Source organism: Hippoglossus hippoglossus, chromosome 14 (assembly GCF_009819705.1).
Source record: "Hippoglossus hippoglossus isolate fHipHip1 chromosome 14, fHipHip1.pri, whole genome shotgun sequence".
In the NCBI taxonomy this organism is placed as follows: Eukaryota; Metazoa; Chordata; class Actinopteri; order Pleuronectiformes; family Pleuronectidae; genus Hippoglossus; species Hippoglossus hippoglossus.
This window is the reverse complement of record NC_047164.1, coordinates 22,754,072-22,769,609: the sequence shown is the minus strand read 5'-3', so window position 1 is coordinate 22,769,609 and position 15,538 is coordinate 22,754,072. Positions and strand designations below refer to the sequence as shown.

The window sequence follows — 15,538 nt, the reverse complement described above, 5'->3', positions numbered from 1 at the left end:
AATAGCTGAACACAGCACAGAGCAGCAGTGGCAAATACTCCTGGCAAATCACATGCTTTTCTCTGGCCTGCTGTGATGAGAAGTCAAGAACAATTGTTCAAGTTCATATTCAGTGACCATGAGTGACGCCACGTTGATGCTTCTCTGTGGCTCTTCTTTTTATCCCTTCACATTTGAGGAAAAAGTAACAGTCTCTTTGACAGTGAGGGGCAGACACAATCTTGCATGTAAGTTTAACAGTCCAGTAGCTCTCGCTTGTGCTCTTTCTTGTCAGGTCTGATCATCAATTTCTGGAGTGTATCAGCTTGTCACATTTTAGAGGGATATTCACTCTGTTAGTTACAACAAGATCTCTCTCTCTCTCTCTCTCTCTCTTCTCTTTATCTTTTTTAAGGTTTAGAACTAAGTGTGAAGTCGCAGCCCACACAAGACATTGTACACTTTATACTCACCACCAAGAAACCAAAAAAGTTTGGGCAATAATTATTAGGTTTATTAGGTATAGGAGATGAAATATCATATAGCTTTGGGATTAACTGACGAGTGCTATTGAAATTATAACCCAAATTCTGCAGATATCTCTGACTCCAGATCATTATAATTCATACTTATCATCACCATTCATTTTAAAATAAGTACTACTACTGCTATTACAAATGGCAACTTTGGTCTTGTTATTTATGAGAGTCTCTTATGTGCTTGCCTTTCTATAGTGAAAAAGTTGCAACCTTTCTTCTTCCTTTTCCAAACCTCCTTTCCTCACTGTACTGTTAATAGTGAGGCAGCTCCATGACTTTCCCTAAAGGACATGCTGAACATACGCACATGGTTGTGCAAGAGATCAAAAAAGATCTTTAAGTGGATGGGATATGGTCCAGTGGCAGCGCTAGGCTTCACAGTGTCACCTACATTGTTAACATCTGCCTTTTATAGGGAATGTCACTCATATAAGGTCCCCCAGATACACTGTGCAATGGCCCATACTGCACTGCTGTGTGTAGTACATGGCAAAATTATCGAACACTTCCACTTGGAGGAAAACTGCTGCCCTAATGGCCAGGGTGACTGAACGCCGCCATGAAATCTGAGGAGAAGTTGGACAGAGGGTCGACTGAGAATCAAAGGTTTGGCATGACATGAATATTTGTGCCCCAAAGAGCTGGACCTCACCACAGTGATCTCTGTTCTCAGCCTTTCTATTCCATCCAGACTATTTATCTACACTCGGCCCCTTTCATCCTCTCACTATCCATTTTGTTACTCTACCTTTGGCTGAGAGGAGACCCAGGGGAACTCCTAAGAGTATGTCCCTGTCAAATCATTATGATACAGACTCTTGGCAGTAAGTTATATAATGTAAGCAGGTTTATCGTGTAATATTTAAATCAATTAAGGGCTTAAGGATGTGCATCATCCTCTGCCCTTAACCTTCAACATGGGAAACAAATGTAGAAACCTCAGAGAGAGCCACATGTGAGGGATCCCGCTCCAAGGACAGAAAGAAGTGCAATAGATTCCACGTGAAGTGCAATGGATGCATCATTATTCTCAGGTCCAGGTCCAGTAGTTTTGGCTGAAGAGGTGTTTTCAAGGATTTCAAGCATCTTCTAATCTTAATCTGGGCTAATTCCATTCCATTCCATTGATTGCACAAGTTTTTGTTTTTTTAATTAATGACAGGAAGCCCCCCAGTGGGATCAGTGGGGGAAGCTTCTTTTTGTGCCAGTGTCATACATGTTCTAATTCTACACTAAAGGTTTTAAGGATGTTTTGTAGACTGAACTTTTTCACCAATTAGAAGATGCAGTAATAACTTGATGTTCTGCAGCCTGAGTGAGGAAAAGCTCAGTGGCCTTATAGGTCACTTTCACACCTTTTGGTTGGAAATCATGGACATCCTCTTTGGTAGTTGACAATGAGTCAGGCGTGTCATATGTTTAACTATCATAGATGCATATTTATGCTCTTTGGTGTTCCAAAGATGTTTTGAAGAATAACTGGCCATGAGTTGTAGTGCAGAGAGCTACTTAAAGTACTCAAACCCGCCTTTTTGATTCATCTGGTCACATACACAAGTCACAACCTAATATCAACATCAACATCACTAAAATCCTGTGATTGGTAGTAATAGTGTTAAAACAGCCTAAACCAGAGCTTCTTCATCTTCTTTCTCAGCCAATCACCCCATACAAGATAACCCCCCTTCATGTATGTCCCTTGGAATAATTTGCCATAACCTATTTTGTTACATTTTGACTTAATTACATGAAATTAGTGAATCCAAAGACTTTTTACAGACCCACCTGGCTGTGTGCATGGACCCCCATTAGAAAAGCACTTGCCTAAACGTTCACTCTGTTTAACATTTGTTTCAGTGTTAGTAGCAGGTGATACAATAAGACAGACCAACAGATTCAGAAGTGTGGTCGTTTAAATAAAGGTTAAAAATAGAGAAATCATTTGAAGTTAAATGAGTGATAATGATTTTTGCACTTAGCCTACTGGTAGTTGTTTGGTTAATGATGATCATCGAGTGGAGGTCATATTTTTTTTCTTGCATTTTCATTTCACACAGTGTCATTGTCTCGGTGAGTGTATATTGCACTGGCATGGAGGCAGACTGGGCCCCTGCTCAGGCTCTAACCCATGGCTCTCAATTGCAGCCTTTAATAGTCGTCTATATTATACTCTAATCTGCCTGATCCCAATTTAATGCCGCTCCCTCAGCCAGACGTGGCAGGAATACTAAACAGGGGGTGGTCACGTGCAGAGTGGAGAGCTTCTGCCTTGTCTATTTAATGTCTGCTTGTGGTGGGGTGGAAAAGAATGTGGGGGGAGGAAAGAGGGACTATAACTGAGAGCAAACAGGGTCACTCACCACTGCAGATGGTGTCTTCACAAGTTATTTACTCTCACATTTGGTTTTATTTTTATTACACAGAGTGATTTAATTCTGAAAATGAGGAGAGATCATCTAATTGTACAGTATTTTTTTTTCTCCTGTGAGTGTTAACATCTATAAACAAGGAAGAAAACAACATGTCGGCTGACTAGAGTCAACAAAAGTGACACTCAAAGAAGTTGATGTGCTTCATAAACATCACAAAGACATAAAAACTAAAAGACTAATTAACCTGTCTACTCAGAGACATCTGCTGTCAAGAAGATGCGGCACCACAGAGCCTGAGGACACAGGGGCATTGTGGGTAGCACTACAGACTGTGTAACACTATGGCAGTTTAATACAATATTCATGTGTGCATTACAAAACAAACACAAATAACAAATATATAAACAAGCCAACTTAGCAATTAAAGGTGACAATCCATACGACAGCAGAATGTCTGATGTGTTGAAGAAAACAACTGATGTTGGTTCAGTGTGCGTCAAGGTGTCGCCTCACAAAACCCTGAAAGAGAATCAGACTCGGATTCATGAAACACACACAAGTCATGTTTGTATGATTTCAAAATAAAATATGAGCCGCAGCTGTATGTCTCATTGACATCATGACAAAAATGTCCTTTTTATAGAAATATATTTTTTTGATGCCGGTAGCAATTTATCTTCATTCAATAAGAAATGTATCTTCATGTCACATCATGTCACTATATTTTGTTGATGATGAAACATCATACTTTCCTACTCATTCACAGAATCATCTCATTACACCAAAACAACATAAGACAACAAATGTTTTGCCGTTTTACTAAAAGGGGAAAACCGTACTTATTTAGCCTCACTGGAGCTGTTGTGACTGAATACACAGAGGCATAACTTGTCATGTTCGCTTATTTCGTGCTTAGCTGAGAAACGTTGACAATAGGTGGACATGGGTGTTTGAGATTAGCTTTAGTGCTTGTGTTCTATGAGAATTGTGAGCTCCACCTAGTCGTGGTTTCTCATCCGGCTCAGGAATAAATGACGTAAAGGCTAATGGTATCAAGGCAATCAGGGTCTGCGTGAGGAAACATCTATCCTTGACGACATGCCATTGTGCACAGTTGGACCTCGACAACTTGCAGTGAGGTAAAAACACCAGCCTTCGGGCACTTTCTGTGACCTTTACACAGGAAGTTGGGATTAAGGTAGATGGGGTGTGAAAAGGCATGCATTTTTATGAACGAGAACATAGCCGGATGTGTCTGCCTGTGTGTGTGTGTGCGTGTGTGTGTGTGCGTGTATTTTCTAGTGCCTTCACCAACCATGCTGAGCTCCCCCATGTTGGCTGCCAGAAGCGGCAGGTTCTATCTGCAGTGCGACGGAGTGGAGATGGCCGGCTGGGGGATCATTACAAGGGCCATAAAAGAGCGATTTACAGGACGGCCAGTGAGTGGAGTCAGCACGGTCCCCGACGAAAAGCCCAAAACGGAGAATCAGAGGCCAGCGGGGATCGTGATGACTTAAACATGAAGGTGAGGGACGTGGCAGCTTTAGTGGCATCTGCTTTATGGTCAGTGAATCAGAGGCCGAGGGGGGAAATAATGTGCCACTTGATTTTTGATGTTTGATTAGAGGGAAGTAAACTTCAAAAAAGGTAAAACAGGACATGCCTTGGAGGTTGATAACTATTGTAACACCTAAGAACACACTGTGAAGTCATAGTTGTTAAGATTCAGTAGCTGTTCTTGAGCTGGAATGAGCTTTTTCTGTCAAATAGATTCCAACATCAAAAATGTAGTTTCATCATACTTCTACACTGATACATTTAAAAGAGTCTTAGAATGAAATCTCTGTTCTGATTTTAGCGCTGTATCACTGTACTAACTCACCTGAAAACACATGTACACATGTACACTTCAATTATTAAAAGTTATTTATTTAGGATTACTTTTGCTACATTTAGTGGATATGGTGAACTTGTTAGCTTATTTACACACTCAGAAGTTACAGAGCAACATTGTCATTCTTCGAGAATTATTTTTGTGTCCAATTGTTAAATGCAAGTTCATTCGCTTTAGCTTTGTTTTTGGTCACTACCAAATCCTGTGGGAGATCTGACTTTTTAGCACTTTAATGCTCCACTATGTTCACTAGCTACTGTGTCTGTCTGCTGTTTGCTGCTGAGCACGTAGTGTACTGTAGCTTTTTACAGCTTTTTTGTTGAACAAAAAGTCTGAGCTGGACAGATAAACAATAAACTGAGCTCCATAAAGCAGAGGGGAGCTGCAGATTCAGGTGATGATTTGCTATAAGTTAATTGCCAGTGACACCTTTCACATTGCACATGATAATTTCATACAACTGTTATGAAAATAGCGATTGCAGCTACTTGAAGTAAAAAAATACATAACATAACAATTTACAATCTTATCACATGTGCTACTACATCTGCTGAGGAAGATTGATACAATTAAAATCTCATGAACAGCGACTCAATGGACGTTGCAGTGGGATGTTTTTGCTAACTGAGATCAACATTCAACTCTAAATCCCACCTGGAGTCAACCCTTTGAATTTGAGTTATACCACTGAATTTGGTCTTTTCATCTTTTCCCTGTTAAAACAGCAGACGCAGAACTGTGCATGAAAATAGGCTCAAATCAAGGCAGCGCAGCCATCCAAGGAACAAGACGTGTTTGCCTGTTTTCACAATATTCTGGCAGGCCACCAAGGGGGTACAGAAAGAGGTGGGGGTAGGGTTTGAAGGTATGTATTTATGAGAGAGAGAGAGAGAGAGAGAGAGAGAGAGAGAGAGAGAGAGAGAGAGAGAGTTCTCTGCCTCACTCTCTCTGCTCCCCACTGTTTGCCAGCTAATCAGGCCTGCTGTACCCATATATATTAGAAGCCAGTTTGTGGTGGAGTCCTGCTGCGTTTGCTGCCAACAAGGCCCCTGTTTCCTCGGGCTACAAGTCTGAAGCGCACCCTGTGTAGGGTTGGGTATGCACACACACACGCATACTGTACACATATGCACACACAAAGAACCGCTGACACAATCCGAATAGACCCTGTTTCCTCGTCTCTATTTTCAAACCTGGCTTTACATTCTCATGTCTGCTCCTAAACTCTTTTTGGAAATTAGATTCTCTGAGGCCTCCTGAACCTGAAGGCTCCGTCCAGTCTTTATACAACCTTACAGCCGCATATTCACAGCAGGTGTATACAGATGAGAAATGACTATGAACCATAACGTATGTAGAAACACACCACTGCGGCACAGACCACAACAACTGTGATTGGTCCACCTGGTAGCATCGCATTTCCTCCTACGATGTCTCCTAGTGGCTGAACCAGCACAGAAAATTCGCCTCCCATCTGCCTGAGTTGGTTCAATGGTCACACTCATCATCATCATCATCATCATCATCATCATCATCATCATCATCTTCTTCTTTTCGGTGAAAGTAACTGTTATAAGCTCCATCTCTGACATGATTAGCTCAGTTTCAGTCATCATTGTTTGTAAGAACATGGTCAACACATTAGCACAGAAACTCCACCGCCAAGCATTATGGCAGTATAGAACATAGACGCACCAGTGCACTATTAAAAATGCTCATGCTACCATAGGTCACTTGTGTATAGAGCTCATAGGCTCTGCGTTAGTTCTGCACAGAAGTATAGACTAACCTTTGTTGGACAGCTGTGAAGTTAAAATGGTGTTCTGTTCCCCTCTATGTTTTTCTGAGGGCCAATCTTGTACAAAAAAAAGGATACCACTGATAACTAAGTTGCCCTAAAAAAAAAAGAAGTATACTTTCTTTCTCATCAAAAGTCAAGAGCTTCTGAAAGAAGTAGGCAATAAAACCACTTGAGCTTTCACACACTTTACCGCATTAAGAAGTGACAGTGCAGCAATACACAATAACCTGCTAAATGCAGGAGGAATGGCCTGTTTTAAGCCTGTCAGACGGTGAGAGGTTTTCTGCTGCTGGAAGAGCAGCACAGTGGTCGAGGATGCATTGCCGCATTGTGGCAGTGAGGATAAACAGACTTTATGGTGCATTACGGAGGCAGACAAACACACAGGCAAGCACAAATGTGGCTAATGCTGTCCATGGATGTGTCAAATTGAAAGTCCTCCCTCCTGCTGTGTATGACACGAGAGGTATTCAAATTTTTACTTCTTTTATGCCATTTACAACAAGTGCATATACAAGCATAAACTCTCCCGAGGCTGAATAAATTCTTATATCTATTGCAGAGTGCTGACTGTTAGCATGACAGCATGTTAACCTTCCCACAGATACACACAAACCTTTAAATCCAGTCCCAATGCAAAATACCCGGGCTGACCAGCATGAGAGAGGCTTTCAGCAAAGACCCACTATGGAGAGAAGTGAATGATAATATGCACCATACAGGGAGCGGCACTGCAACACTGGCATCTTTGTAAAAAGATCCCACCAGTGTCAAAACACAGAATGAATCCAATTTTCTTCCTGTTTACTCCCACTTTCTGATGCAAATAAATGTGTTTCATATCATAAAGTACTCTTTCTTAAGCTAATTTGACGAATAAGTTCTTGTAAGAAAAGAGGTATCTAGGTAAAACCTTCATTTCTGGAATAGCTCCATGAAAATGGCTTTAACAATATACAGCAGATGTGTAATACAGCCTGTGAGGATATCTGAAAAACACACTAGTCAAGCAGTTAACTCAAGTGAAAGGGGAGACCCGAAAGGTCCAGTGTGTAAGATTTAGGTGAAAAGGATCTATTGGCAAAAATGTAATATAAAATAATCCTAATGATATTTCTTACTAGTGTGATTCATCTAAATTGTACAAACTGTTGTTTTCTTGACCCAAGAATTGGCCCTTTATATTAAATACTACAGTTAAATACTATATATTTACATCGGGAGTGGGTCCTCTTTACCGAGGCCGCCATGTTGTTTACAGTAGCCCAGACAGGACCAACTAAACACCTTTTGAGTTTTAATGTGGGTATCTGGCATGTCTACCAACCCCAAAACTCTGGGAAAAAAACATGGTCTTGGCCCACCCCCCTCCTCACCCCCCCCACCCGTCACGCCGGTTTTACACCGGAGGCAGCGAGGCTGCGAGGCAGCGCAGCGCCGTTCCCAAGCACGCAGCCGCCTGGCTGTTCACACGGGACGAGCATTTCTCCGCTGGTCAGCCCGCAATTCACTCACATGTGGCATTTGTCTGGATCGTTGGGACTGGGAGGCTACAGCAGTTGCTCGGGCGCGACCGCTCGCTCTCCCGTGCGTGAGCTGGAATTTGTGTCAGCGCCACACAGCCAGCAGTGTGGAAGACTTCCGCAGTGTTCCGCACTACTGTACGCCGGGGTACACCGGACGCGGAAGCGCCGCTGCGAGGCAGCGCTGCGCCGTTCTCAAGCGCGCAGCCGCCTGGCTGTTCACACGGGACGTGCATTTCTCCGCGCTGGTCAGCCCCATAGACTGTATATATAAGGTCAGCCCGCGATGCTGCTTTCTCCGCTTGTTGTTGTACCCGTTGAATGTCGGGGTTCGGGGGTAAATGATGGTCTTCATAGCCCCCCCCCACACCCCTCTCTTTCTCTCTCTGTCTGTCTGCTTGTGTGCTTGTAGTGGATGGGCAGAGGGGGACATTTAATTATGTGATTGGGAAAATTAAAACTCCAGGACAACAGAAGGGGAATACAAAGTATGGGATGCATATTTGATAATTTATATCATATAAAATATGTAATTTATATCATTTAAAATCATGAGGGTGGAGGGGGGAGGGGGGAGCTGGCTCATTAGCATTTAAAGGAACAGGCACTCAAAACAGGTCACTCTGTGGAGGGCTGTTTTATACAGGGTAAAAAGGGTGCTGTTTTATATGATCCTTGTGGTATTTTGACCAAAGTATGTTACAGACATTTCATTAAGACCCCAAGGAACCATATAAACTTGTGGTAAAATGGGCATGCTATGTCCCCTTTAAGGAGCAGCCAATGGCTAACACATGATGCAGATATAATGTTATTTTTGCATCTGATAAAATACAAAAATGCAATTACAAAACGAAAGATTTTGAAAACAACATTATCTCTGTTAAATTAAAATGTCCACAAAAAATAAAATTTTTCAAGAAAAAATTATATATATATAAAAGGTCGAGTGAGTGATTCTCATTGCTGAAAGAAAACAAACCTGATAATGTCTTCAAAATAAAAATAGGAATACAAAACAGCATCCAAAACACAATGGAGTAACAACTGGTGGGAGTTAGTGGTTTTTACAAAGCCACGGTGACAGATGAGTGAGAAGTCAGTTTGTATCAAAGCTATCAAAGACTATTAACTATAGCATAGAATTTTTTTAAATTATGCAAATAAATCCACTGTGCTTGAAAACTTGTCTATTTAGGTTTTCATGGTTTTAAACCCTCTGCACATTGTTCAACCAAATGTATGATAAACAAACAAACAGAAAATAATGAGCCAGCAACTACTGCCTTGGTTCTGGGTAAGTAAATTGCAGTGTCTTTGAGCATGACACTGAACCCATAACTGCCCCTGATGCTGCGTCATCAGCGTGTGAATTGATGACAAAACATGCCTCACCCGAATGTCCGTGGGCCCGCAATGGACAGAGACATTTGCTCTGGTACCTGCTAATTAGGATTAGCTTTCACAAATGTTGGCAAACAGGAAAAAAAAACACTCAACAACAACTTTAACGAAAACTAATGTTACCAACCAAGCAAGTAGAAACACAGCCACTTTTTTTTTACTCTGCGAGGTCTGTCCACAATAGTTGGACTGGCCATCATGGTTGGTAGACCATCAAAACATCCATAAACGGAAGATTACAGGCAGGTCCCAGTGGATATAAATCAGAGGAATTTCTTTCCCAGTCAAACCAAGCAGTTTCTAACATTGGAAACCCTGACTGAGGTAAACACGTCTTTTCACCTTTAATCATAGCACTTCTTTTTTAATTTTACTTCATCTGACCTTCTCCTCTTGGGTTGTTCCTCATCCATTTCACCTCTTTGACAATGTGATTATGTCGTGGAGATACACCACCGTCATGCTACCAGTGGTTGACATTCCATGACATTTCTTTAACGCTTCCACATGTCTCTCACCTGCAGCCCCGATCAGTAATGATAACAATAATAACTTTATTTGTATAGCACTTATCTAAACAAGGTTACAAAATGCTTCACAAAAAAAATCCATGGCAAAAAGAAAAATGAAAAATAATAAAAGGTATTCAATTCAGTTCAACTTTAAGGGCCAAGGAACAGTTGTTCAATCACATTTGAACTCTGTAAGACTGGTTGTTGTAATGAAAATAATAATCTTCAGTAATTTTGGTGTCATCAGGTGTTTCAGCCTTTTAATCGTAATAACGTTAAAAGCCGAACCTGAGGGTCGGCTGAGGCAAAAGGTAAATCCGACTGGCTACTGGCTTGTACGGCAGTACTATGAAAGTCATGTGGCCCGCTCAGTTGATCAGACGTCATTACCTCTATGCCTTTTTAAACCACACTAAATACCTACTCTCATCGGCAGCAGAGTCAGAAGCTTTCCTATTTAAGAAACTACAAAAAATGTGGTTGCAATAAAAGTAAGATAAAAGGAATAAAGGAGTTAAAACAATACGGTACTACCAGAATTACAAATCGCATGTTAAAAACGCTTTCCTATTAAAAAAAACGTTTTGAGCAGTGATTTACTTACTAACCCTGAGTAGCCAGCCTGGACCTAGGGACAGCTAACAAGGACAGGCTGGTCGGTCTCAGGTTGCAAGTGGGATTGTAGGGAGTCAAGAGCTGCAAAATGTAAGAGGGGGCCAGCCCATGTTGAGCTTTGAAAGTTATTAAAAATCAATCCTTGATTTAACTGGCAACCAGTGAAGGGAAGCAAGGATTGTCGTGATATGAGACCTGTGGTTTGTTTTAATTAAAATACGAGCAGCAGCATTTTGAACAAGCTGCAAACGAGTTACTGGTTTGACTAAGGCATGTATACAGTGTGTTGCAATAGTCCAGGCGGGAAAGACAAAGGTAAGTAATAGCTTTTCTAAGTAAGGGAGAGATAACTGATTTAGTTTTGGAAATATTTCGTAGATGGATCATAGCAGGATTTAATGATTTCATTAATGAGTATTTTAAAATGCAGATGAGAATCGAATGTGACACCTAGATTTTTAGCTGTGGTTTTAATATTGATTACCAGGGGGCCGAGAAATGATAAGAGTTTGCCTGCTAGCTGATCGGGACAGTAGACTACTAGAGTAGACTATTCTTTCCCCTGTTAATCCTTAAACTGGCTCTAGTCGTTAGGATGTGGCTAATCCTCACCTTCACCCAGTGCACGAGCATCAACGCTCCCTGTTGCTCATTGACTGGAGTAGTGTTGTGTTACTCTGAGCCACATTATTTCTTTGCCATTTATAGACAGAGGGCTGTGTAGGGAACTGATTTTATTTCAGCACACACACAAAGTGGGACAGCTGAGGAGATTTTCACTGAATCTGACATGGTGTGTATTGGGTTATCAGATCATCTTTCATCGGCCAACAAATTATAACCACTACTTAAAGCAGCATGTCCTGGTCAAAACAGCGCATCTACCTGAGATGTCTCTAAGATTTACAAGGACATGCATGTTATTAAAAAAGAAACAACAAAAGGACTATTATGATGTCTCTTTCAATTAAGTGCATGTTTCCATCTCGGAGCCGAATCCGCCTCCATCAGCTGTGAACACTACATCCGCAAGCTGAAAAACAAAACCCTTACCAGCTTTTTAATAAGATGCAGAGAATCCAGAGGGATCTTTATAGTAAATGCCACAACTCATTAGGCTAATTACCCTATCACACATTTACTCCGCTGCTAATAACAAAGTAGGCAGAGAGACAGAGCGAGCGAAAGAGGAAACCACACATCTCCTCATAAAGTTGGCATTCTAGCAATTAGTGAAAAGAAACATTAAAGCCCACACACACTTCCTGAGGAAAATAATTAAAGAAAAATGGCAGAGATACTGATTCTCTGTGCTTTTCTCTTTTCAAAGTCTACAGCCCCCATATGAGCACTGTGTAGAGGCTCGAACTGGCAGATCAGACGGCGATTAAAATAAGAGTGCTATTTGTGTCTTTTTACATAATTTGACTCACTGTGGGAGACTGTGACTTGTGAAGTCAAATTTAATTGTGTTTATAACAAGGTAACAAGGTGTGTTAAGTCATTAGCTCCTTGCAAGGACAAAAAAAATTCTAAAATTCTGATCTGCTCTGCTTCGTCTAAATACGGAGCAGCCAGGGTTTCACTTAGGAGCTACAAATAATCATATTTAACAGCACATACTGGTGAAGCCTCAACTCCAGTCGCTCCCTGAGCTCGGTGCTGCCGCTGACACCGTTGATCACAACATTTTAATTGGCTATCACACACATTTACAGACTCAGCTGACTCTATATCCTCCATAGTACCATTTAAGTGGGAAGTAACTCGAGTTGCCATCTTATAACTCTACCCTGTGTCCCTGTTGTGTCACAACACACTGATAATATTACAACTGCATTTACCTGCAAGAGAAAAGGATACAGACCCTTATGCTCTTCAAAGGCTTGTCTAGACATATATTTAAGACTTAAAACCTTCATCCACTTAATGACAGCAAATCTGTATTTAAAGTGGCACGCCACCAATTCAACGACTGACAATGTGACATCATGTAGCAGGACAACTACAGAAAGTCTGTTTTACAAACTAGAGGTGACTCATGTGTTGGCTAATAAGTCCACAAATGAACCATTTCTTTCCAGCATTGTTCAGTTAGGGCCAGTACAGCTCTATAAACATGGTGGAGATGCACAACTGTAGTTCTGCTTGTGTGTCATTTTCCTTTATTTCAGACTGAGGTAGGTTTGGGAAAATGATCTTAGAATTTAGAGTGCGGATGTCAATGTTACCATTAACATGTGCAATATGTGCTGCCTCAATTTCTATAACTCATCAGGAAAAGACTCATGATTAGAGTTGTAATCGAGACTGTCCAAACAAAACAAACAGCAGCTTTTATTGTTGAAGCTGTTGTTATTGTTGCCTTTGGAAAAAACAATACTATTATCACTTTTTTTTTTTTAGATTACAACTGTTTGGGTTTGTGAGACAGAAATCTGTTGTAGTCAAATAGGTAAGGTCATGGAATTGAAAGTGTTGGAGTTCAAGGGGCAGTTTCATTTAAATTTAATTATATAAATTAATATGTGTGTGTGTGTGTGTGTGTGTGTGTGTGTGTGTGTCTGCGTATATATATTTACCTATACTGCCATGAATTTTACAGATATGGCTTTTTCTTTCATACAGAGCAGTTTTTTTTCTAACCTACCAGGCATGTTAAAAACTGTTTTACATTAATTAACACAATGGAGAAGGGACAGACAGATCTTAGCTCTTATAGATGTACTCCAACCAAGCAACTAATAGTACATTAGCATTATTAACATTAATATATTCTCAACAGAGGACTTCAAGAGAGCTGGGTAGCTGAGACCCCATTGAAATACCCATATAAATAATAAGCTCTATATGTCTTTGTTACAATTATTCTTGTTGTGTTTTGTTGCTCCTGGGAGCTTCTTCTCTTCTCCCCTCTATATGTGGTTGAGGGGGGAAGAGGAGAAAAGCTGAGGCAAGCTGATGTGGACCACTCCTCCACCCCACCCCCAACCACCAAACCAAGCTGCTTCAAACATGGCTGCTCACATCAAAGGCAGCCGTGTATCTCAGAGGAGCTGCTAAGGACTTTACAGACGCTCGCCTCAGGCCTGAGCGCGGGGGCTCGCACCTCCTCAGACAGCAGTGGCGGATACCCGCGGGTGGGACCCGAGGAGCCGGGACAGGCGGCCCAACACAGTCTGCAGTGTCATCTCGACTTGACGGGCTGCACCAGACTGCACAGCAGCTTGTGCCTCATTTGGCTCAACAAATCTAGTCAGTTGTTGGTGCGCTGCCTTCACCAGGAGATCACCCAGCACGATTAAAAATGTCTGTATTTTGAATAATTTACTTCATAAATAGATAATACAAGCTCATTATAAGGGTGCATCAATATTCTAGTTCTAAGCTGAGAGTGGAGTGAGGTGTTTTTTTTTCACTGCTGTTTTGGATTTCACCCAGCAGTGATTTTTTTTTTCTTTTCTTATTTTCTACACCTAAGAAGGTGATGCCTTGAAGGGCTTCTACATGGTAAATAAAAGCGTAACATTTGAAACAAATCTGTAAACAACCTAATATGAAGGAAATTAAAAGGAAGGAGCTTCTCTACAGATCAGTGTGGAAATTGTCACACAACATTTCACAATGCTTAGTGCAAAGTGATTTAAGAGTCTATGTAAAGAAAGTGCACTAATATTTTTAGGAATGATAAAGGACCATTTCAAAATTTACACATGGCCTTCGATAAATGGGGAGGGACTAGTGAATTGACCTAAACTCCTGAATGAGGTCTCTATGATTTGAAGAGTGATGCTTACCTTTGAAAATGACTGTTGGCGTGAAAGAGAAATAAATTATGTTTTAAAATTAAAGTCTGGAACCATGCTGAAACCTTACACATTAAAATTTCTGGTATCATTTTGACAGTATTCTCTGGTTTAAGTATGTTTTTTTTTTACATGTTATTGTCCAAAAGAACATTGCGAAGGATGTAATTTTAAGAGTTTCAGTTATTCATGTTAATTGCTTTTGCCTAATAATGAGACATAGGAGCTGTTATATCTGCCGTTATGTCAAATGTTTATTTAAAAGTCAATTTATAAAATTCAAAGAGTAAATGGAGCCTCTGCTCGCCTTTGATAAGTGAAAGCATTTGCTGAAGGTGCTCTTTGGTTTAAGAACGACACTGAGTGAAAATTGAAGGATGCACCCTTCAAGTGCAGTTTCAAAAGCTTTTATGTCATGGCTGGTTTAAGAGAACACATTAAAAACAGCACCAGTGCTTGTGGCATTCATTGGCACATCAAGTCAATTTACAATTTCTTAAAGCCAGCACGAAGCTAGGGAGAAAATGCAGTAATCATTCCAAAAGAGGAACAAGTCAAGGGTAGAATAATGCTTATTGCCAAAGCTAGCTTGACAAATATTGGGCCAAATACTGACATTTCACCAAGAGGCAAATTGATTAACATAATGGTGTTTTGCTTCCAGTTGACCATGTCAAGTGCTCTATGTTGACTGGGATGATCTGGCAATTATTTTGGAATTCAGATTTGTGCATCCTTCACACAGGATATATAGGTATGGGCCCTACAATAACGTTAATACATGTTTTTATAGGAGATTGAACCAACCTGTAAACAGCCCTCTTGTCAGACTCAAGCTGGGCCTGTGGGTCAAGGGTCGCACTGACGGAGGTATTTCCTGCTGCAGTGGCTGCTGGGATATGAACCTGTGGGGTCTTGGCGTTCTGCTGAGTGGTGCCCGTCATCTGGGGACACAAAATAAAAAAATCCAAAATGTAATTAATGTTTTAAAAACAAAAGTAGTTGTAATATCCTTTGAGAAGTTTCACAGTATTGTCCAGTTGAAGAAAACAGTGCCAGAGGCTCTTGGAGGTGGTAGAGTTGTGCTTTGAGC

At 40.9% G+C, this 15,538-nt stretch overlaps 1 protein-coding gene across 5 annotated transcripts in view; it reads right to left on the bottom strand.

Annotated features, from left to right (window-relative positions):
- pknox2 (pbx/knotted 1 homeobox 2) overlaps positions 1–15,538 on the bottom strand; it is an 87,343-nt gene that overhangs the window by 15,322 nt on the left and 56,483 nt on the right. For 4 of the 5 annotated variants that reach the window (XM_034606544.1, XM_034606547.1, XM_034606546.1 and 1 more), the window contains 2 exons: positions 15,253–15,389; positions 14,437–14,448 (listed from right to left, as the gene is read on the bottom strand). In XM_034606544.1, the coding sequence (XP_034462435.1) occupies positions 14,437–14,448; positions 15,253–15,389 (149 nt within the window). The remainder of the gene's footprint in view (positions 1–14,436; positions 14,449–15,252; positions 15,390–15,538) is intronic. The other variant, XM_034606548.1, reaches the window with a different exon arrangement.